The following is a 23,774-nucleotide window of genomic DNA, read 5'->3' on the forward strand; positions in this document are numbered from 1 at the left end:
CACACAGCACATAAATATGCTAATAGCTTCTACAATCACAGGTCATTGACTGTACATGTGCAATACAAGAACAATACTCGTAGTTAGCGCTGGCATCACATTATCACAATAAATGCAGACACCTCCAGTATCTGAAGTCTGGCTTGGTAATGCACTAGTGTGACAGATAAGGGAGTTAAGATACGTTGGAGAGAGTGAGGTGACAGGACAATGTTCTTTGTCAATTATTGGGGACATCTCTCCAGCTGCATGAGGATGACTGTAGAACAAATAAGGAACGGACTGCTCCCCCAGAGACTAGTTTCCACTTCTGCACTAAACCTAGTGCATGCTGGGACAGGGCTTTGGGAGTTTGTTAGTGTTGTGTGAATACTCAAACATTGCAGACATGATCAATAAAGCTCATAGTTACATGCTTCACTACCAAGTCCCAATGCATTGATTTAAGGAGCTTGCCAGAACAGCAGAGACAGCATACTCCTGTTATAGCAGAACAAGCAAGCAGAGTTCAGATATTTTCAAAGTGGGAGAGCTGCCCCTGCCAAATCCTTGACTATCTCTGCTCTATTGATCTATCAAATTATTCTAATCAGTCCAAATAAAGGATATGGGCACTGTATACTCCATTAGAAAAGGGAAGGAATTATTCATTAGGGGCCAATTCTTACAAGGCCACATCCAAAAAATGACACAGATGACCATAAGTGAGGGACTGTAATGCCTAAGTTGTAGGGACTCAGAACCCTGCCTTTGATGCTCGGTCTCCCATGGGCAGATCCAGCATTTTGTAAAGGGGCTGCTGCAGCCACCATGCAGCACTGGTTGCTGCTCCTGCACTATCTGTGCCCAGCTCCCCCCCCACTGCAGATGCAGCAGCAGGGATTATTTTAAAACCTGGAATCAGGTAAGATTCCCTGCCCTGCCCCCAGCTTTCAGCACCCCTTCCTTCCCCTCCATGCTTGGCAACACCTCACCTCCCTTCCCTTTCACACTCTACCCTGCCCACCACTGCCACTGTCCCTGGCTGAACTGGGGGTGGCAGGGAGCTCCACCCCTGCCCTGCTCTAGCCAGGCTGCATGAGTAGCCAGGGTTAAACGGCAGCAGCAACAGATGGGATACCTGTCCCTGTGCCTACTCCCAGGCTGGCAGAGAACTCCTAGAGGTTTCAGGCTGGGAGGGGGAACTCAGCCCCTGCCATTGTCCCTGGCTGGGGTGGGCCAGGAGCTGCTCTAGAGCTCCCCCCACCTCCAGGCTATATGTGGAAATGGGGGACAGAGGCAGCAGTGGGCAGGGGAAGAAGGAATAGGAGGAGAGGGGAAGTATTGCTGTGCAGAAAGGTAAGGGAAGGAAGGAATTCTTACCTGCTTCAGGGACTTAAAAGTCCCCAGTTGGTGCTCCTGTGGTAAGATCCAAAAGTGAGGTACAACTGAACCCACTCTGCAGGCTCCCAATACAGTGCATGGGAAGAGTTAAGGGCAGGCCAAAAACCTGCATGCTAAGCAGGGAGCTGCCCAGATGAATCCAACAGGACATGCTAAGCATAAAGGTATGTGTGAATTCTCATCCTTCGCTGGAGCTTCAGCATCTGAATCAAGGGTCAGATTGCATCCGTACAGGGACTGAGGCACCAGTTTGCAGTTTCTCGACTCAAAATAGGATTTGCAGTAGCTACTCAGATCACAGCAATTCTGAGCATGCACTAAAGTTAGAACTGCAGGTACCTGGGGAATTTTCAGAGAAAAAAAATGGCGGTCTCTAATGAGTTTAGACCCTCAGTAAGGGTTTATATGGATGGTGATTTTTGGACTTTTCTTGACGTCGCTCATCACCCTCAATGAACATTCCAGAGGGAATGCAACATTGGTCTTTGTGCTATTATAGGAAAGATGCTCTGATTGCTTGCCAGTAAATTAAGAAAGAACATCAACAAAAATACAGTAATTTTTAATCTTTACACTTTCAAGGCTACTGGGGCAGGGCTGTTGGTGCCTGCCACTTTAAGGGTTAAGCCTTAAAGTGTGCTTGTGTGGGGGGGACAGGGCAAGCTTGGCCCATCAGGTAAGTGGCTGGCCACTACCCTGGTGAGGGTTGTAGGAGAGGACCAAAAGACAGTACGTCTGCCACCCAAAGTGCATGCTAGATAAAGCCTATGGCCAAAGGGGCTACTCTGACAGGGAGCAAGGCAGTGTAAGTTGTCAATGCGTGAAAGAGACCGTGTGAGAGAGGGTGGAGTGCGAGAGGCCCTAGTGAGGGGGGGCGGTATGAATGCGTGTGTCTGAGTCCTGACAATGAGGGCTATGCTTGGTCTGGTTGTAGGCTGGGAGCATGGTGTCACCTAGATGCCATCTGCGAGGCTTGGCTGTGGTGTAGGGAAGGATCAGAGCTGCAGATAGCGCCTCCTATCATCAGGACAAGAATGGACAGCCTCCCACATAATTGGAACCAATTAAGAAACAACACGGCATGGCAGGTGAGGCAGGCGGTTGGCCCAGAAACAGGTGGGCAGGCCAATGGAGGCCCCCTGTTACAGTTACCTTGGGAAAGATAAGATCAGAATCTGAATCCTTATAACACTGAGACAGGGCCACGAAAAAAATGAAGCTGAGTGTCTGGCCACTGCTTGCATCAGAACATTCAATCCTAAGGCAATATTTTGTACTGCATCATATTATGAAACAATGTCTATCAATAAGCAGCCCCAGACCACCACAATGGACATCACATTTAGTAGGTCTATTGCAGGGGCAGGCAAATACAGACTGCAGGCTAGATCTGATCTGCTAACAAATTTGATCCAGTCCATGGGTGGACAACTGCCAACTAACTGGATGTGGCCAGTGGCTTCAGCTGCCACTTGGTGCTGGGTGGGCAGCACTACTTCTGCCCAGCAGCTTCAGGCATCAGCTGTGGACATGGGTGGGGCTTCTCCTACACCAGGTGGGCAGCTACTGGTAGGTTCAGAAACCCAGATGCAAAACCTGCCAGCAGCATCCACAGCCGATGCTGCCACGCACCCAGTGCAGTGGAAGCTTCTGCCTAGAACCTGCTGGTGGCATCAGCTATGAATCCAGGCAGGAGCCACTGCTGCGCCAGGTGGGCATCAGCTGTGGACACCAGTGGCAGGCTCCATGGTAGGGGTCTGGAAACCTGCTGGCTTTGTCCATAGCAGATGCTGTGGTGAACTACAGCTCCAGCAGGCTGTGGAAGTTGGGGGAGAGAGAGAGAGAGAGAGAGAGAGAGAGAGAGAGAGAGAGAGATACGCAGCCCTTGACATTTCCCTAAAACTCATTAAGTGGCCCTCCAGCCAAAATAACTGCCCATCCTGATCTACAGGATGGCTAATTAGCTACTGAGCTCTGTTGGCCTGGGTACTGCCAATCCATGCAGTTTAACTGGCTAATGCTGATTTTATTAGGGGATATAAGGCAGATAAGTAAAAACATGCCTAATTTCTGTAGCACTTCTTTATTTCATGAATAGACAAAAAATAGCGTACAGGAGCCAGTGACATCAGAACTAGTGACAGGGCTGCCAACTCAAGAAAATGTTTTTAATGACAATCTGCAACTTTACTGACAACCCCATTTTGTTCTCATTTCAGTAGCTGCTAACCTTTTGGTTCTAAATCAAACATAGCTATTGAAAATGACTTTACTACCTCAAAACAGAACAATAAGTTAAAAATGCTCTAGCCCTGACTAACTGGATGTGAGACAGCAGACTCTTGTGGTCCCCTCTTTCAATCCTCCAACCCCAAACTTAGCTGCTGTTAATCCATTTGAGTTCAGCAAGTAGCTGTTCATATGGATCCATCCATGGGTATACTGTCTATTGTGGTAAGGATTGGAAACACAAAATACGTGCATCAGTGCTTAGAAACCTTAGCAGCTTTAATAAGGATCCCTCAGCAGAACATAAAAGGAGTTTGGATGTTGACTTTAGTGGCCAGCGCTTTCAAACCTGAGCGCCTCAGATTAAATTTCTAGCTCTAAAGGTAGACAATGAAGTAGAGGTAACTTGAGTTTCAGACACTGAGGCTAGTAGCAGATCGAAGCACTCGGTACCTCTGAAGTCAGGCAGGTTTGATTTAGGTACCTAACTAGAGCTAAAGACCTACCTACCTACAAGCACCTAGGTTTGTAACTTTTAGTCAATATACATATCAGTTCAAATGATCTGCACGGTACAGACTATTCCTCAGTATTTTTATGTAATAGTGATTTGATTTTTAAATTTGTCGACACTTTGTTTATTTCCCTCTTCACTCAGTGTTAATACTAGACTATGGTCATTGACATCTAAAGCAGCCTACCTTGCTTTTATAAGCAACTGTAAAGAATACTCAACTCAAAAGGCAGGTCTTGTTATCCCAAATGTGTTGTACTAAAACATACAGACACTAATGTACACAGTTTCTTGTACAGTTGGTAAATAATAGCCCTCATCAGAACTGGAATTTGGATGCAAGTTCACTATTTTCTAGGATGTTGCTGTGCTTGTGCTGTCCAAGTAAGTGCTGTACTCTGACACCTGAGGTGAAAAGAGAAAGGAAAATAATTCAGACTCTGAGATCAAGTCCTAGAAGTTCATAAGAATAGTAGCTCATCTGTCATTAAGGTATCCAGAACCCTGGTTACTGTCAAAATTTCCATGCAAGTTTCTCATCAGTGGTGATGTTTGGGGGGGCATAGGGGTACATGTGCACCCCCGAGAGTGCTGGTGCACCCTTTGACAGCCAGTGTTTCCCGCTTAGGCAACAGGAAGGTGGGAATGCTGGTGCTCCCCGAGAGTACCACTGGGCACCAGGGAATGGGGGTGCCAGAAACGCTGTTGGCACTTCCAGGCATACCCCTGGCACTTCTGGGTCAGTGCAAGTGGTTGCAGAGGGGGACCCCCCCGGTCACTAACTGGCCACTGGGGGGGGCAGGGAGAGGGGCAAGGGAGGCATCAGTTGCCCATGTTTCTCATTTATCTTAATGGGGATATACATAATGCTAATGCTACAACCCAGTGGTGCTCAACCTTTTTGGCTGGATGGGTAGTGCCCGGTTCCTCCATGGGCCACAGCTGCTTGGTGGACCCAGAATGCTTGCTAGGATGCCCCATCTGGCTATGCAGGAGTAAGGGAGCATGGCCTGGCCTCAACTGGGCAGGGTGGAGGGGAAGTGGGCATGGCCCAGTCCTACCCCATGGGGAGGAAATATGGCCCAGCCCCTTCCCCAGGTAGGAGAAAGGGTGTGGTCCAGCCCCACAGGGAGAAGAGGGCAGAGCCTGGCCCCAGCACAGCCATGCAGAGGGAAGGGGGAGTAGCCTGGTTCTAATCTGGCCAGGAAAGGGAAGGGTGGTGGCCCAGCTTGAACCTGTTGCTTTGAGCTTGGGATTTTGGCAGGGTGGCAGTATTAACTGCCCCTGCTGCCAAATTTCCTGACCCCTGGGGAGCCCTGCAGGCTAGACTCCAAGGGTTTGTGGGCTGCACTTGGCCTGCGGGCCAGAAGTTGAGCACCCCCGCTACATACCATGATAGAAACTGATCCCTGAGGGGGAAGGGGGAAAAAAACCCACTCAGAATCCAAAAGCTAATACTGTGAAACTAGATTTACATAATAAAAACCAACACACTAAAGGCAACCTAGAGTTCAGTCTTTCAAAACATTATTAAAACTATCTAATGATAAACCAAGTTTTAATGAAAAGGCTACATTTCAAAAAAGAGCATCTAAGTGATACAAGAGCAAGATACTAGAAGCCCAGACCTGTAACTCACTTAAAATTGTGAGTGGTATTTTATAAAAGCCTTTTAAATTACACTGCACAAATATTTTTTTCTCTCAGCCCATTGGTGTAATTGTGATAGACTAGAAAGGTTGAATATTGCATTTGGGGGCGGGGGAAAGACATCAAGTAAATGGATCCAATATTTTATAGTAAATATAAATAAACACGATTTTGCTGTATTACAAATACTACTTCAAGAAACAATACAAATTACCTGAAGACAGAAGCCAATGTGACCAATACTGCCCTTTGGGGCTGCTTAATGTCATCTGTGTCCCAGACTTCCAACAGCCTTGCTGCTGAATGCTGCTTTCACTAGGTGGCAGGAGACTACCATTTTTTACCTTGTTAGAAAGCCTAAATGCATGTCTTCATAGATTCCAAGCTTTAATTCAGTGTGCCCTTGTCCTGGAACCAACTTCCTATAAATTCTTGTTACTTAACTATGATTTATACTGAACATTTCTGTAGCTGAGATGAAAGATAATGGCTAAAATAATTCTACACTTCATAGAATCATAGAAGTAGGGTCAGAAGGGACCTTGTAGATCTTCAAGTCCGACCCCCTGCCCTGGGCAGGAGAGAAAACTGGGCTCCAATGACCCCAGCTAGGTAAACATCAAGCCTCCTCCTAAAGACCCCCAGGGTAGGAGCCAGCACCACTTCCCTTGGAAGTTGGTTCCAGATCCTAGTTCCAAAGTATCATTACAAATCCTCTGGCACATCAGATTTTATTTGGCTTACCCATACTCTTCTGTACTGTAAGGGAAAATTCAGCATCTAAACAGCATTTATTAAGTATTAAATTTAGAAGAGTGACCCTATGTTGGATTAAAAGAAGAATTAATAGTAACAAGGATTTGTGGTGGTGATATCTAATTTGACCACTATATATGGCTGAGAGGAATAAATAAGTTTTCAGGTTCTAGTACCATTTCTCGTGGCTATGTCATCCCAAACCTTAGAATCAGAAGTAGTAACATTCTTCTAGCTTTGTGCTGCAAAAGCATACTGGAGCCTATCGAGTATGGCAAGTTCACAAAAGGAAAGGATTTGAACTGGAGCTTTAGAAGAGAGGATAGGCTGGCTCTTAAACTGTGGTGAGTGTGGAATACACACTCTATAAAAAAAAACAAAGTGGGGATTTACTGTCAAGGCAAATGCCTTAATTTCCAGATCAGTCTCAGTCTTTCTAGACTCTAGGCACCCCTTGGAAATTGTCAACACTTAGTTTTTGCTTGTTTGATGACTACAGAAAAATAATAGAACAAGCCTGTTGCAAAAAACTCAGACTGACAGGTCAGAATGTTTTTAAACATGATGAACTCTTATTTGAAATCTCTAGGTTTATTTTGCAAATTGCAAATCATGTTTGCACACCTAATAGTACTACCATTGCAGAGCATCCTGAGGCACCCTTGAAAGGATCTGAAGGCACCCTAGGGTGCTGTGGCATCCTGGTTGAGAATGGAAATGGAAAAAAAAATTGTAATGTTAAAATTTTATATAACAACACTTAAGCACAACTACTTATTGGGTAATATGTTGGCAACATTTGTAGCACCTTAGCCAAGCATTACATTTATTTATATTACAGTCCTACTAGATAATTTTTTTCAAACGAGAACTAGAGAACTTATTACAAGCAGAAACAGTTACAGCTGTGGTGGTCCATGGAGAGCACAGCTACAACAGAAAGCAGCAATAATCTTTTGGGGCTAAAAATAAATATTTCAAAATTGTGAGTTGTCTTTTGACTGCAAAATACGTTATTTCCTTTCTTCACTTACAAAAAGGACATTTTAACAGCTATGTTACTGATGTGAACCAGTTCTCCAACAATGGTTCTAAACATGAGTTGATTATTTTTTGTTTTGTTTTTCCATATGCAATACTGGTAGATATTTTGCTTATTTATGCAGCTGACAAAGGACAATTAATTGCCTTGTTTAAAAAAACTACTGCCTTGTCAAAGTGATACAAAGAACTCTGGTGACGGGGGATTCTGTAAACAGGCAAATACTTGTTGCAAGGATCACAGCATTCAGTTTTTATTTGCACAATGATAGGTTGCACACATGGACAAACAGCACATTTAAAAACCCAGTTTAACAAATTAATACATTACAAGAAAGTCCAGTGGTTCAACATTTTAAAGTTTAACTATTTAAAAAAAAGGAGTAACAAAGAAATACAAACATTAGGGTTTGGACTGCAGCCCAATGCAAGGTTTAAAAAAGATTGAAGTTTAAATGAATTTTAAGCTTTTAATTTGTCAGTCTTAACACACACACACACACACACACACACACTATCCATTCCCTCCCAAAGAAAACGCTCACATTAGAGATGCAATAACACAGATGTACAAAAGTGGAAAGTTCTGTGCTCAAAATGGACTCCCTTATTTCTGAACATAAAAGAAACAGAAAGCTGTACATTTGTCAAAGGCCAATCACTGCTGTGTGCAGACATCATTTCCAGAACATACAAAATGGTTCTCAACAACACTTACAATTGAAAGCAACTGACTTCATACTAGAAATTTTTTATGCAGTGTATCTGTTTTTAGAAAAAAAGGTGCCTGGATGCAAGTGATTCTGAATGTTCACTTGATGCATGTTATATACACAAAACATCTTCCCTATAAAAAGCAACAGATCTGCAAAATTCCACACACACATTCCACCTGATATCCTGATTTGCAAAAATCAGACTGATTTGGCATCTCTCGCATAAGGCAGTATCCCCGCAAGTTTTTTTCCTGCTCTTTTCTAGAGCGTGCAGAGTTGGAGATGCAGCCCAACGTATCAGATGCCATAATACAGAGACTCCTCCTAGTTCTACTTTTGCAATAGCTTAGCCCTCAAATTACAATGTTTTGCTCTATTCCTTAGCAGCTATTTATTGTGCTATCTATGGTGCAAAGGGCATGTAAGCAACTCCTTCTGCAGTCAATGCTAACAGCCCCAACTAGCAGCCTTTCGGCTAGTGAATCAACTCTGTTTTGGAATGGTTAAATTATGGTTTTAAGTAAGAGTGGCTACTCTTACTCTACTCTAATGGTAGAGAAAGAGACCATCACATTCACAGCTCTCTGCCTCCAAGTCAGTCTCTTAATCTTGAATTTGCTCCTGTATCACAGCAGAACCAGAATTGCTGCTAAACCCAGGAGAGATCAGTTTAGGAACATTATCTGTGGAACACCTTTGTCCAAAAGGCTCTCCAGATTCTTCTTTGGAGTTGGGTGCTAAATGGGGAAAGGAAGATGCTGAAGACAAAACAGGCAATGGAGTATTATTTGCTATAGTTACACAGTAGTATACATTTCAACTTTTTAAAAGGCTGTAAAGATATTGCAGCCTGGGACCACTATTTGATATTCTCAGGAGCAATGGGAGATGGGAACCTAGAACATGGAAAAGGTATACCCAAAGAAAAGAAAAATTGTAGATTTTTCATGGGGCAAAGTTTGCACCTGTTTTTATTATATATACACATACATACACACAAGTGTGCGCACTGTACTGTATATATTTACATCCATATACACAAAGAAAGACCCTGAAGTAGATTTAAAGGCCATATCCAGGAACAAAAGATATGAACTCTAGCATCTGTACTAGAATATAGTTTATCTGTACAAAAAACAAATATGCATATATTCATATGGTATATAAAGCTCATTAACAAAAAATATTCTGCTACTAACATTAGGTTAAATACATGGTTTTCCAAGATTCTTTAATAATGCAGTATAGAACATTTCTAAAACTAGGAACAAAAATAAAAATACATAAATGGGTTTCTATTCACAGGAAAATAACTGTTCATTATGATTACATTTCATATTCCAGAATAGGGAAAAGTAGCAAAATTTTATAAATCTCCTAGGATGCAATTTATTTACTGCATCGATTTAGAAAAATAGATTTTTAGGATCAAAGTTGATTTGCTTCCCCTTTCCCAACAGCACGTTTATCTTTTCCCTCTCTTGTTTCCAGCTGGAGGTTTCTTCAACTGAAGAAGTTGCCCTCCTGTCCCAAACCCTGCAGTTGCAGGATGAGACACCCCGAATGTCAGACCAGCTGATGCTGTGATGCCAGGATTGCTGAAGTTGAACCCAGATGTACTCGAGCTGCCAAAGCCTTGTAAAGGAGGGAAAATTTTAAGTCAGAGGTCAAACTTAAATAATTTCAGACATTTCCCCTCCACTATATGAATGAAAACTAATTAATTATTAGTAGCTGCCCTACTCTGAAGATATTAATGTGAATCCAAAATATTATGGCACACTACCAATATATTTTAGACCTGCTGCAGTAGGTGATACGCTGAAGTACTGTAGACCTATAGGTTACTAACAATAGCTAATTTGTTTAGCTCAACTGAGACTGGGGCTCTTCTATGCAAGGCATTATATAAACAGAGATAGTGCTTGTGCTAAATGCTTACAATCTAAATAGACAAGACAAACAAGGGGTGAAGGAGAAGCAGAAACATGAGAGGTGAAAATGATTTGGACTGGTCAGTGCAGAGCTGGAAACAGAGTTCCTAGTCTTGTGCCCTATAGACTAGACAACACTGTCATGTCTTCCTAATGTACGAGACAGGCCCTAACGTAATCCTTGCTAAGTTTTAGATGTTTAAAAAAGCCCTTTGAAGCTCATGAGGTCCCTTCCAGCCCTAAACTTCTGTGAATCACAGTAGAAGACACAGTATCTGTGAAGAGACTGCTTTTGGGAAAAAAAATCTCAATAGTCCAGAGAATTTTGCTACAGTAAAAAAAAAAAAAAAAAAAAAAAGCATATAGATATATATAGCATATAGATAGATATACATAGATAGATAAATCTATCTATATAGATATATCTATATATATAGCAATTCCTTTAAACTGAATGTGAAAACATTCATTCCACAGAATAATCTCCAACCTAAATTTCCCCTACTGAAAGCTGATGCCATTGCTTGTAGGAGACAAGACTAAAAGCAGTGGCCTCAAGTTTCAACAGGGGAAATTTAGGTTGGAGATCAGGAGGAACTTTCTGACAGAGTGGTCAAGCATTGGAACTGATTACCAAGAGAACCTGGTATCTCCATCTGTGTAAGTTTTCAAGAGCAGGTTAGACAGACACCTACCCGGCTGGGATGATTTAGTCAGGGACACTCCTGCCTTAAAATCATAGAAAAGTAGGGCTGGAAGGGACCTCCAGAGATTATCTAGTCCAACCCCCTGCCTGAGGCAGGATCATCCCCATCTATCCAAACCCAATGTCTAACCTATTCACGAAAATACAGAGTCAAACTTGACATAACCACAAGAGATAACATGCTAAACTGCCACAGATAAAGGAGGGGGACCATGACAGCAAACATCCTACTGCTGCAAAGACTGTTATATACTTGAGAGATTCAAGGAAGGGGGCCACACCCCGTGCTACAAAGTAATGCAACCGCCCCACCCCCCGCCGCCCCAGTACATGCCAATCTGGCCATAGGGTAAAATTCTTTCCTGACCCCAAGTACAGCAGTCTGTCTGGAATCTCCATGTTTCAGCCCTAGAAGAAACGCTGGCAAAACCCCAGTCTTGGGTACAGCCAACTCCCCAATGCTTCCAAGGAGGGCAAAACACCCTTCCCGCACACTCCAACATACATGCAGCAGCAGGAGGGGAAAAATTCCTTCCCAGCCTCATGCAACTGCCAAGACAGCCCAGAAACATGGGAAATGCCCATAGCAGAACACAGGTATAACTGCTCCTAGATCATCCCTGGCCAATGCTTATCCAACCTCTTCTTGAACACCTCCAATGATGGAGATTCCACAACTTCCTTAGGCAGTCTACTCCACTACCACACAGTTCTAACAACAGAAAAAAAATCCCCGATATCCAGTCTAAACCTACTTTGCTGTAACTTCAAGTCATTGATCTGTGTCCCACTCTCTGCATGGAAAAGAGAAAAGGTGTTTTCCTTGTTTGTGGCGGTACTTCAGCTTTTTGAAGACTGCTATCATCTCCCTGCCTTCAGTAGGGGGCTGGACTACATGACCTTTTGAGGTTCTTTCCAACCCTCCTTTCCTATGATAATTTGGTTAGAATTTACAAAGCTTGTGTGCAATTCAGGGCTAAGCTATAGGTGCACAATGGGTAAAGCTTGACCTAGAAGTCCTTCAAGGAATGGAATACATCATCTGTATGTGCCGACTAATCTGCACCCTCATGGGGCAGGTACACAACAGTGTTCTGCACTCCTGAGAAATGCTGAAGGCCTGCAACCACAAGGCTCTGTGCATAGTTGCTGCAGTGGCCAATGCGTGCATAACTGCTGGTTAAGAGGTCTCTCTCCCTAGCTGGCATAGAATTAAAATTAGGATTAGAAGGTATCTCAGGACATCATCTAGTCAAACCCTGTGCTCAAGGCAGGACTGTCCCTGACTACACCATTCCAGGTAAGTTTCTGCTTTGACGGCTTTCAACTCTTCTCTGGAGTCCTGAGGGGCTCAGCCCAGAAAGGAGGATATTTTACCCAAAGACTTTATAGGTAGTTAATCATAGTTGGAGTGATTCTGACATGGAAGTTCTTTTTTTCTGCACAACGAAATCTAATTGCTTCAGTTCCTTGTCTTATAGCATACTTTAAAAACTGCTGAATTATCTTATTAGCCACAGAAGCCACCAACAAACTTGATATTGGATGGGCGCATGAAATACTTGTGAGAGGCAACTGTTAAGCTCTATTTTGAGTCTCTGTGAGAGAGAACAGTGCCTGGAAGGCTCTAAAAGAGCATCTGGACATAGCACAGGAGCCAAAGAGAAGACTGTCATTGAGAGAAGATGGCAACAGTCTCATATAGGATGAAAGACATTGCTCTGGAAGCTCTAAAACTTTTTGCTTCACATCTGCAAACTATCCTTACTCCTTCCTGTTTGTAGACATCGGTTTAGCAACTGATGCAAAAGGAAAACATGAGCTTTATATTTTCCAGTGATAGGATGGAGACTGACAACTTGACACTGTCTGAGCCGGAATTGAAAAGGATGCTGATAACACAGAGTTAAAAGAACCTAGTGCGGGCATGCAAGTGGAAAGCCCCTAAAACAAGTGCACATGTCCAAGCATGCCACACACACGCAGTCAGTACGTAATTGAGTGAGGTCTTCAAATTGGCAGAGCACGCATGCCCAGTCATGCACTAAGCAGACAGTCATTACGTAATCAGACTAGAACATTCCACAATGATGACTGGCTACTCGAAAAGTATTTAAGTCAGCGCGTTTCCACCCAAGGCAGAAACCAGCTCTCACAGAAACCCGGCTCACACGAGCCCAGAGCTACCTCACAGGCTGGCCACTTGTGATCGTTTCTCCGCCACCGCTATCTCCCAGTGTACCCCACCCTTGCATGCTTGAATTCGCTCCGACCAACAACTCGTTCGTCTCCATCTACTAGCTATCGATTGATTCGTTTCACAGCTGTCGTCGTAACCAAGCCTGACCTACGCTACACTATTACCTGGTGGCGTAAGTAAAAGAAAAATAAAAGTCTTTTTGCAACCATATGCGTATTAACCGCCTGACTCTGCTGCTAGCCCTCACCTGCTCGATCATGTTGGCTCAGACCGTGACCAACCAACTTGGTCGCCACATGACGTCACGAACAGGATCCAGGGGAGGCAAGATGGAGTCAGAGCTGATCCGCTACTGCCCGTGGCATAGTGGGGAATGTCCAATGACTGACTTGGACGATATGTGGGCACATATCGCTTGCCACCAAGTGGCCGGCCTGACCCCGGCCACAGTAACCAGGTATGTTTCCCTCTGAGGGAAAAAAGCTGGCGGGAAGGAATGCGCCATCCAGCTAGCCCCAAGCTCCTTCGGGTGTGTGATGAGGTGTCCCAAAGTCGTCTACTGCCCCCGGGAAGAGATAGGCTCCCTGTCCCTCAGCCGCGTGAAGCCCACGAGTGCGATAAACCCCAGTCCCACCCAAGAGTTTAGCTGATGCATCCGGCATGTACGGGAGGGAGGCGAGAGTACACCCGCAGACAAGTTTAATTGTCCAAACCTCCCACAAGGCTCCAGAGGGCAGGAGGTACTGACCCAGCTCCGTGAGAGCTTGGGAGTCCGACAGGTGAACCGCCACAAAGTGGCAGATGGGACAAGGGAAAGATAATTAATGTCCTGTTCCGCACCGTTACCGGCCTGTTATGAGAAAATGCAAACTTGGAGGTTCAGTTAGAAACTGCTGTCCAAGCTGCTGCAGACCATGCAGCCGCACCACCATCTCAAGATAGCGCCGACAAAAAAGGGAACTTAACTGAGGCAGGAAACCCCAGAGAAAAAAGTACGCCAACACCGCCCACCTGGAGCCCACCTCCTCCTGCAGCACCGCCCACACCGTCACCACCACTGTACAGGCAGGCATGCCTAGAGGAGGCGGAGACCAAAGAGGCTGGCGAAACTGAAAGCAAAACAGGGACGGCTGCAGAAAAAGGCACGTTCGCACTGCCGCCAGACACTCCACCACCACAACTGTATCCCGATCTCACAACGGCATTGCCTATTTCAGTGTGCAAGCGTGTGATGGGCCCGCAGGGCCAAGGGACACAGATCACTGTTACCACACGCACTCGGGCTGAAATGAGCGACCTAAGAAGAGAAACCGGTATCAAACCTGAAGAAACTCCGATTGTCTGGCTCGGCGCTTAGTCACAGAGGCAGGAAGCGAAACTATAGACCAAGATGAAGCAATGCAACTAGTACGCAATACCGCCTGGAGTAAAGGGAAAGTGGTAGACCCTGTTCCTGTACTCACAAACAACCGTTGGCCCATACCACTCCCAGCCTTAGTGGTTGAGGCCCTGCGATGGAAGATACACACCTGGCACGAAGGTGCACCAGGCCACTCGGATGCAAGCTCCCTAGTGTACGTGATACTTGGAACATCCTACGCTGCCTGGAATCTGGCTCAACAGGCTTTGAACCTCACACTGGCCCAAGCACAAGGGGTCTAGCCCCACTGCTTTGCCATGAACCCAGGAAACGTGCCCTGCCTGCTTGAAGCAGTGGAAGCCACTACTGAAGTCTACGGGGGAACCCGGAACCTAACAGCCAGACTGCTACTAAGCCCATCAGTAAATGGCCCTGTAGCACATGTACTAGGCCAGATGGGCTGACTCCAGGGGGCAATGAAAACCAAAACCCAAGAAGCAGTGCTCCCTGTCACTGATGAAGGATCGAACACCTCAGCAGCCTGCCCAGCTGAATACACTCCCACTCGCCCTAGCTGGGTCAACCAGTGACCTCAAGCCCGCGGTCCACCACCGCAACGCACTCCAGCAGAACGGGCAATGTTTGGGTTCCTGCTCAACAATTCCGGCTTAACTAAGGCCCAGCTCAGACCACTTGGGGATGAAGGGCAAAGATTCCTAGCCCAAACACTTGGGTTTATTGAACCCAGCAGCAAGGCAAAAAACGAGTAGTCACTGGCGGCTCAGCTGGCAGCGCTCCACAACTCAATGATCCTGATCCTCGTCCGTATGCTACCATCATCATACGGAACCCCAACCAACCACATAGTACAGTACCAATAAAATTCCTACTTGATACTGAGGCTCAAGTAAATGTCATTAAACAATCAATACCCCACAAGAAAAACGGAAAAACCATGATGATTCAAGGCCTTAATGCCATTACCACTACGAACAAAGTACAATTCCTCGTTAGTAATCACAATAAGTATCTCGGCGCAGAGATAGGGGGCATCAACCTCCTAGGTATACCTGGCATTCGAGTCCTCAACCTCAAACATCAGGTCTTAGAAGCCCTACCAATCACTATAGCGGGAGAAGATTGACACCAGCCAACACTGCGAAACATCTCAATGTGGCGATATACACCCATCCCACAAAAGCGCACCTTCATGACTCCCTCGGCACCCTGCTAGCACGTCTAGTCCAACAGTACTGCATCGCACCAATCCAAGCAAGCACACGCCTGTCACCCGGATGGGGAATCCCAAAGCCTGGAAAACCAAATGAAGTGTGCCTGGTCGTAGATTACCGTGAGGTAAACAAACGCTGTACCACCCTGTCCCAGGCAACCCCTTGCACACTACTCCAGTGCACCCAAGAAATGGCACAGTACCAAGCTTGTGCATGGGCAGGCACTACTCTTGACCTTAAAGATATGTTCTTCTCACTCCCAATCAACGACAAAGACGGAGTCCTCAACATGTGCATAGGAGGACAAATATTTAAACAGAACGTCTGCCCACAAGGGTATTGCAACGCACCAGCACTAGCCACCAGTGCCATAAACAACAGCCTACAGCGGTTTTATAAGGAGAATCCAAAAAGTAAAGAAGTAAGAATTTGGAGCTACGTGGACAACAGAGCCATCATGGGACGGGAAGAAACAACAGTACGGAAGGTTACTGGAGACCCTCGCCCCGACGGAAACCACACCAACTAAACCTATTCTGTACGGTACCACTGCCCCTGCCTGGATGGCATCAGACGGGACAACTCGTGATGGAGGAGGCTTCGGATATTATCGTAAACCCTGCCACGAAGCAAAAATGTGGGCAGGATGCGCCTCCACGCAAAAGAACGAACTCCTCAGGTTCAGAAACATGATCCGCCACTGTCTCGAAAAACACGATGGGACCCTACCCGTCCCCATCATGGCGGTGGACTCTCAATTCATTGATAAAGTAGCAATGGGCACCGCCTCACCCACCAAACACACAGACACCTGGGAAGAAATATGGGAGATGCTGTCCACTTTCACCATGCTACCACTTATAAAACATACAAGATCTCACGTCGCATCAACTGATCCAGTCCATAAAACTATTGACAAACTCCTAGAGGACCCGCTCCGCACTGACTGTGTTCTGACTGTTGAGGGCACCAACCTCGGAGTGTGTGCAGACCCCTACCTATCTTGGCTTCATGAAAATTGGGGCCACCCGGGCCCCTGAGCTTGCCACTCACGATGGTGCCAAAAGTCAGAGGGAAAACCAACATACGGATCTCGCGCAGATTGGGAATGAGTAACTCAAGCCTGTGAAGCCTGCTCAAAAGAAAAGTGCCATTCTACGACCAGTCTCCAAGGTGTGCTGGACCCACAAACCTTCGTTCCCGGAAAGACTTGGCAAGTCAACCTGTTAGGTCCCTACCAGGAGGCAAAACCTCCAAACAAAGGACCAACCATTATTGATCTCAGCACGTGCCAACTCGCAGTAATACCCTTAAGAAAAATACATGCCGCAGCAGTAATAACTGCATTGTCGAGTGCATTCGCCGCATGGCAGGTTTCAAGCACTATCTAATCTGATGGTGGACCACCCTTCACCTCCACAGCCATAGATAAGTTTGTAAGACTCCATAACATTGATTGGGACCCCCACCTTCCATACCATCCACAGTCCAACGGAGTCGTCGAGAGAGCAGTTGGATTATACAAAGAAGCCCTCTGTCTCAAAGCACACGGGAGTTATAAAAATTGGACAAAATTAAACCATGAAGTCCTAACAACCCTCAACGCAGGAAAGGAACTCTGGAATGAAAGAGGTGTACGAGCTATGACACCATGGAAACCAAAATTCTACCCGACAGAACTCATTTGGGTTACCCTGCCTGATCCGCGAAATCGTCACCCACGGGTCATGGTGGTCCGGAGTGTGTGACAGTCACCTACCAGTTCCAGCAGCAGTCAAAGGAGGGTACCGCCACCCCCCCTCCATTGTCATGATTTCATCAGAAGCGATAGCAGACGCTACTCACCTCTGAGTGGAGGCAACAGCAGACCCGAAAGGGGACTGAGATGATACCAGCTAATACTTTTGTGACTTTGTCTTTGGTTATGTGTTAGTCATGTTTACCCTCACCCCGCAGCCTGTTGCGCTGGTTGCCGAGCCCAGTCATCCAGACAATACAGTTGTATACCTATTATCACTTTGGGCCATTGCCTCGGGAGACGGTAAGATGGGAGATGGCCTAACTGCATGTCTCCGAATCCCCCTATCAGTTGACGATCAGTTCTTATTCAATATCTCTCGCCATTTAATGTCTCGAATTGGTTTATCCAAATTTCTAACAGTTTGAACACTGTTAATATTACCATACCACTGCAGGGCGGTACCTCTTATTTAATAAGTTATACATGGAAAAACTTTCCCCTTGCTAATCTTTCCAACACCACTATGCCACCCACTCACAATACAAGTAAGGAAGGGCCAGCCTATTATGATTGTTCCACCATTCCCTGGGGAATCAACCCATAGGGTATTGACTGGTCCCGCCCAGACATGTCACTCACCTGGGACCCCCACTCGATCACCCCACCTTGGTACCTTGCACTTATACCCCGCGGTGCTAAAAACCACACCCGGAGTCACCCTTTCCCCCCTTATTAAGCCCACTCCTTTAGTCCGTTGGAACACTTCCCTAGCCATTGACTTAACCTGCCCAGGACCCTTTGGAAATAACTCCTGGTTCGGGTTTTATTATCCTATTTTACAAGCAGTGTTGTTAAGTGCTGCCTGCCATGGTGTCACCTTCCCCTTTAGATAGTCCGGCCCGCCCGAATGAGCTAGACAAGCCTTTCAGTTTTCCAGCACATGTTCAGAGCTCACCACACCTGCGCCATTCGGCCTCGTCTGGGCATGTTCAGACGGACGACTGTATACCACCTTACCTGCCACACTTTCTGGTTTACAATGTTTTTTAAGCTCTGTTTCTTTTTGTCCGCCCTTACAAGCCCTGACTGCTCCCTCTACCGCCGCACTCGCTCCACCACCCCAGTATGGAGTTCACTCACGTATGGGGAAAGAGTTGCCCAAGGCCTTAGCTGGGCCCTCGAAGTGTTCTTCGTTTGGGGCCTTGGAATTGCCAAAGCCCAAATAGCTATTGCCCAATTTGCCAAGCAGGTTGAACTTCTTGCCAATCGCACTGCGACCAGCCTTGACTTGTTAGACCAACAATTACAGGCGACTTCCCAAATGACCATACAAAACTGCCTTTCCCTAGATGCCCTGCTTATCCAACATGGAGGCCTTTGTCAGTATTTAAACTTGTCATGCGGCATGTGTTGTATTGCCATTCCCAACATTTCTCTTCCCCTTCAAAACCAAATTACCAAAATCCGGAAGATTGCTAAAGATGTCAATGCCATCTCCGGCATTAGACAAGGTTGGTTATCCAGACTGCTTAAGTGGTTAGGTTGGGATGCCTCACCATGGTTGTTAAACTTGCTCACTCCACTGTTGTCCTTTTATTTATCCTTGTTGTAATAATTTCCATAGTTTGTTGTGTCTTTCAATTTTTTAAACGAAAATTACTGATGCTTTCTGTTTTTGTATATACCCGCCTGTCCAACCAAGATGATGTAGAGGATGAAGACGAGTTTTAACCCTTGTGTTACCAGCAAGGGGGCATGTCTGAGCCGGAATTGAAAAGGATGCTGATAACAGAGTTAAAAGAAACTAGTGTGAGCATGCAAGTGGAAAGCCCCTAAAACAAGTGCGCATGTCCAAGCATGCCACACACACGCGGTCAGTACGTAATTGAGTGAGGTATTCAAATTGGCAGAGCATGCATGCCCAGTCATACACTAAGCAGACAGTCATTACGTAACCAGACTAGAACATTCCACAAAGGGGACTGTATGATTGGCTACTCGAAAAGTATTTAAGTCAGCGGGTTTCCGCCCAAGGCAGAAACCAGCTCTCACAGAAACCCGGCTCACACGAGCCCAGAGCTACCTCACAGGCTGGCCACTTGTGATCATTTCTCCGCCACCGCTATCTCCCAGTGTACCCCACCCTCGCATGCTCGAATTCGCTCCGACCAACAACTTGTTCGTCTCCGTCTACTAGCTATTGATTGGTTCGTGTCACAACTGTCTTTGTAACCAAGCTTGACCTGCGCTACATATTACCTGGTGGCGTAAGTAAAAGAAAAATAAAAGTCTTTTTGCAACCATACGAGTATTAACCGCCTGACTTTCTGCCGCTAGCCCCCACTTGCTCAATTGTGTCGGCCCAGACCGTGACCAACTAACTTGGTCGCCACAAACACCTGAAACAGATATCACTGGGATGTCCAGCAGGAGCAAGGTGAATATATGGTTAAGACTGACTCTGATAAGACAGACCACACTGGTCCAACACCCAAGATGAATGAGTCCAGGCTCAGAAATAAGTATTCCTGGTTGGTCAGGAGAGGGCTTCTTAACTACATGACCAAAGTGAACACTCCCTCTTATACTGTGAGGAAAAGATCCCCCCCAGTGAAGATGACAATACAACTTCTAACACAGATAGTATGGATCTTAAAGCAGACTGGTGTACCAAGGGGTCAAAGAAGCATTCCAGCACCAAACATAGTGACACTGATATCATGGGCAATTCTAGAGGTATAGCTATGCTTCTCTCACGTTATGTTGGCTAGGATTATTAAAGCTATAGTCATCTCAAAACAACTCCAGTATCAATAGGTACCCTGTGCCTTTTCATTAAGTCAGATCTGAGCCACTTCACTTCTGGGAAAAGTGTTATTGTTTAAGCTTCCCCTTCTTGTGAGAGGCAGTCACCTTTATCTTGCTTAGTGGTAGTGGTCTTCAGTGGCAGGGTAGTCTTTGATGGTCCCAAGTCCTTGTCCAATAGTGCTGCACCACTAGTACAGCTACTACCAACTGTGAGTGCTGCACATAGGGGGAGATCTGCCAACTAGGAGAAGGGTCAACCTCCAAAATGGAAGTTATTTCTTAACGTGGAAGTCTCTCTCATTAACTGAGTGATATGTAACTTTAGCTAAGTGTCCCTAGATCTTTTAGTTTAAAAGAATGGTGTATGAAACAGCAGTGTCATCAAAACAAAAACAAACAAACTGACCCACCACAAAACCCAAATAGCAGCCATGGCTGCCATCAAGTAAAATGAAACCACTGTGGCATGGACAGGACTTGAAGCCCCAGGGTCTTGAATCTGCCATTTTAAGCAAAGATAATGGTACAAAACGTAAGAGGAGTGAAGGGGAGCTTACAGGGAATTAACATTAACTAGCTAACATTCTGACCTGCCTACCTTTTAGTTAATATCAGTAATCATTGGAACAACAAGAAGCATATGTTTAAAAAAAAGTAAGGAAAGAACTAGCTAGGGAACACCTATATTTTCATTCTGAAAGAATATAAATCCTACAATTAAAAATAATTCAACTAATAGATAGTATATTAAAAAGTCTAAAGTTGGTTGTCAGTCAGGAAGCCTAGGGAGGTACAGGTAACACCAGAAAGAAGTTCAGAGTAATATATGCAAGCAACCCTATCATCTGATAAACAAAAGGCTGCTGAAATTGTCATTACCAAAGTATTGCAAGATACTACAAAACAATGGTTTCCGTTTAGCGCTGCTGTAACAATACCAGAAAAAAAGAATTAATACATAAGATGTGGTATATTTTTTTAAACCACATTCAATTCAGAGGCCATGTGACAGGAATGCAAATGGGGAAAGGGTCAATTTATTTATAGGCTATCAAAATTACCTGGAATTATGTAATCCTTACTATCTCCCACATAGAACATAATGAAAGCTGAACAACAGTGTAACTGATTAGTGTACCACTTTATCCAGGTTCCAATTTAAAACTACTTGCTTCACAAGTTTCGAAGTGCCTGAATCAGGATTTTAGTATACAGTAAACAAACAAACCAACCTTAAAATATTACATTGCTTTAGCTTTCTATACCTTTATTTTATATATTCTTTCCAAATCTAGGGAGATTAAACTTTGTAGACAAAAGATTAAGTTTCACATTTCATAAAATTTAAATTTAAACTGGATAGCACTAATACAGGAAACATCAATTAATAAATGTATTTCAACTCACAAGGCAAGAACCTAAAAGATCATTTTAAAATATTTTAATTGTTTTTACTTTATCGCCGACATTAAAAATGTTACATTAGTTACCAAACGTAAAGAACACTGGAGTTCGAATTTTGCAGATTCTACTAGAGATATGATATGTAGTGCACCAGGATGTTATGCATCCATGAGCATTAGCTTATTTCAATTTTGTAATTTACTGTTCAAAAATTAAATACTGTTTGTGCCTTATTCAAAAGATTAATTCTGGATTAATCAAGACAGGTGGCAAAAATTAACACATGGAGCATTTGGTAAAAATAAATGAGTTAGAGTTCCATTTGGAAAACCAACAACCTATTTCTTCAGTGTTACTGGAAATCATTCATTCTTAATGCATTGTACTTAGACAAAAATAATAAGCACATTTTTAAAACTCACCCTGGAAGATGATCATCTTTAAGTTTCTATTAAATAAACAGTGGAGGAAAAAATAAACCCCACATCCAACTAAAGCCTATTAAAAGCATATGTAGTGCCATCCTGGTCAAACCAATGATCCATGTATTCTGTCTCTGATTGTAGCAAGCAGTACATACTTCAGAAAGAATATATAAAAGGCATGTCTAGAGCAAGTCATTTACTGTCATGCCCTTCCTGGCATCAACCACCGTTGGTTTAGGGATATCAAAAGGATACAATCCCAACTCTTCTCCAAATAGACCACTCCTCCATGAATTTGTCTAATCCCTTTCTGAACTGGCTTATATAAAATAATTAGAAAATTAGATATGGTTTCCAACTGCAGAATACATACCCAAATTTCAAGTACAAAAAATGTGGGAAATTTGGATTAAGAGCCTGTATTGATTTTATCATTACGAAATTAGTAAAACAAAGCATATCAAGAATGGAATGAGCTGCAAGTAGGAAATTGTCAAAATAACAGTATGAAATAGAAGAAAGGTAGTTCAATATGCAAGTCAATCTGATTTTCTAAATGGGAGATGCCATTCCATGGGACAATTCCCATTTCCTTTAGGGGAACAGTATAAAAATCAGGATTGTATTTTAAAACTTTTCCTAATATTAATTTTTTGAGAAAATATTTCAAACAGTTATACTGGAAACGAAACTTAAAGCATTGGATCCTTATTGCAATTATTATTTTAAAATGCGTTGTAAGATTTGTGATACCTGAAGTTAAATTATGCACCTGTATTTAAGAAAAACAAATTGGAATTCAGTTAAAAACAAACCTGCGCTAAGACTTCCTGAGGGTTTATTTGTAGCTCCAAATCCAAATGATGATGAGCCTGTAGCATTGCTTCCAAAAGCAGAACTACTTCCAAATCCTATTAGGATAGTAGTAAAGAAATGTAATGTAAAAGAACTGGTAACGAAGACACAGCAATTTAAAGTATTAAGCTTTTAGGATTTAATTTGTTTTAAAGTTACTTGCATAAAACTTATTATTCAGTAAATTTATATTGCTTCTGAAACTTTCTAAATGCGACATGCACTAATTTCTGCATGAAAACAGAAATCCATGAACAGAAAAGCAATTGAGAAAGTTAAGCTATTAGTAAATTTAATTTACAAATGAGATACTGAATGATCTCACTTAACTGTAAAGTCACATGATCTTACTGAACAGTAAATAACTACAGTTAAATGGAAATGTTTGCGTTCATAACCATGTTATTCTATTTACTATTAAAAAGGGGAATTTCAGTGATATGATGTCAGTCCATCATGTAATATCATACCAATGGATAAAACTTATATCAATTTTTTTTAAAGTTACATGACTAGCCTAGGAACTTGGCTCCAGTAAGGTTAGATTTTGTCTACATCAGAAAATAGTCCTACTTTTTGAACCAAAACATAGTTTTAAAACAAATTTAGTAAATGACTCCCAAACTCGGAATGGAAATGCTTTGGCTTAAAACCTGACTATTCTGTATGGTAAGTCCTTAGATTCCAATACAAGTCAAATAGAAATAAGCCCTCTTGCACTGCACAAAAAACTTTGCCCGAGATCAAAAATATGAGCTAGAACTCTCTAATTTTTAATATTAGAAGTCTCTGCTGCTCTTACAGTTTGAGCATTGTAACA

General features: G+C 43.9%; 1 protein-coding gene across 1 annotated transcript in view; it reads right to left on the reverse strand.

Moving 5' to 3' along the window:
• Positions 1 to 7,806: 7,806 nt before the first annotated feature.
• Positions 7,807 to 23,774, reverse strand: part of NUP58 (nucleoporin 58) — a 58,156-nt gene continuing 42,188 nt past the window's right edge. Inside the window, exons 15-16 of the mRNA XM_019530164.1 lie at positions 22,915 to 23,010; positions 7,807 to 9,924 (exon numbers count right to left, since the gene is read on the reverse strand). Of these exons, the coding sequence (XP_019385709.1) occupies positions 9,755 to 9,924; positions 22,915 to 23,010 (266 nt within the window). The 3' untranslated portion in view covers positions 7,807 to 9,754. The remainder of the gene's footprint in view (positions 9,925 to 22,914; positions 23,011 to 23,774) is intronic.

Source organism: Crocodylus porosus, unplaced genomic scaffold, assembly GCF_001723895.1.
Source record: "Crocodylus porosus isolate Cpor-Errol unplaced genomic scaffold, CroPor_comp1, whole genome shotgun sequence".
Taxonomy (NCBI): Eukaryota; Metazoa; Chordata; order Crocodylia; family Crocodylidae; genus Crocodylus; species Crocodylus porosus.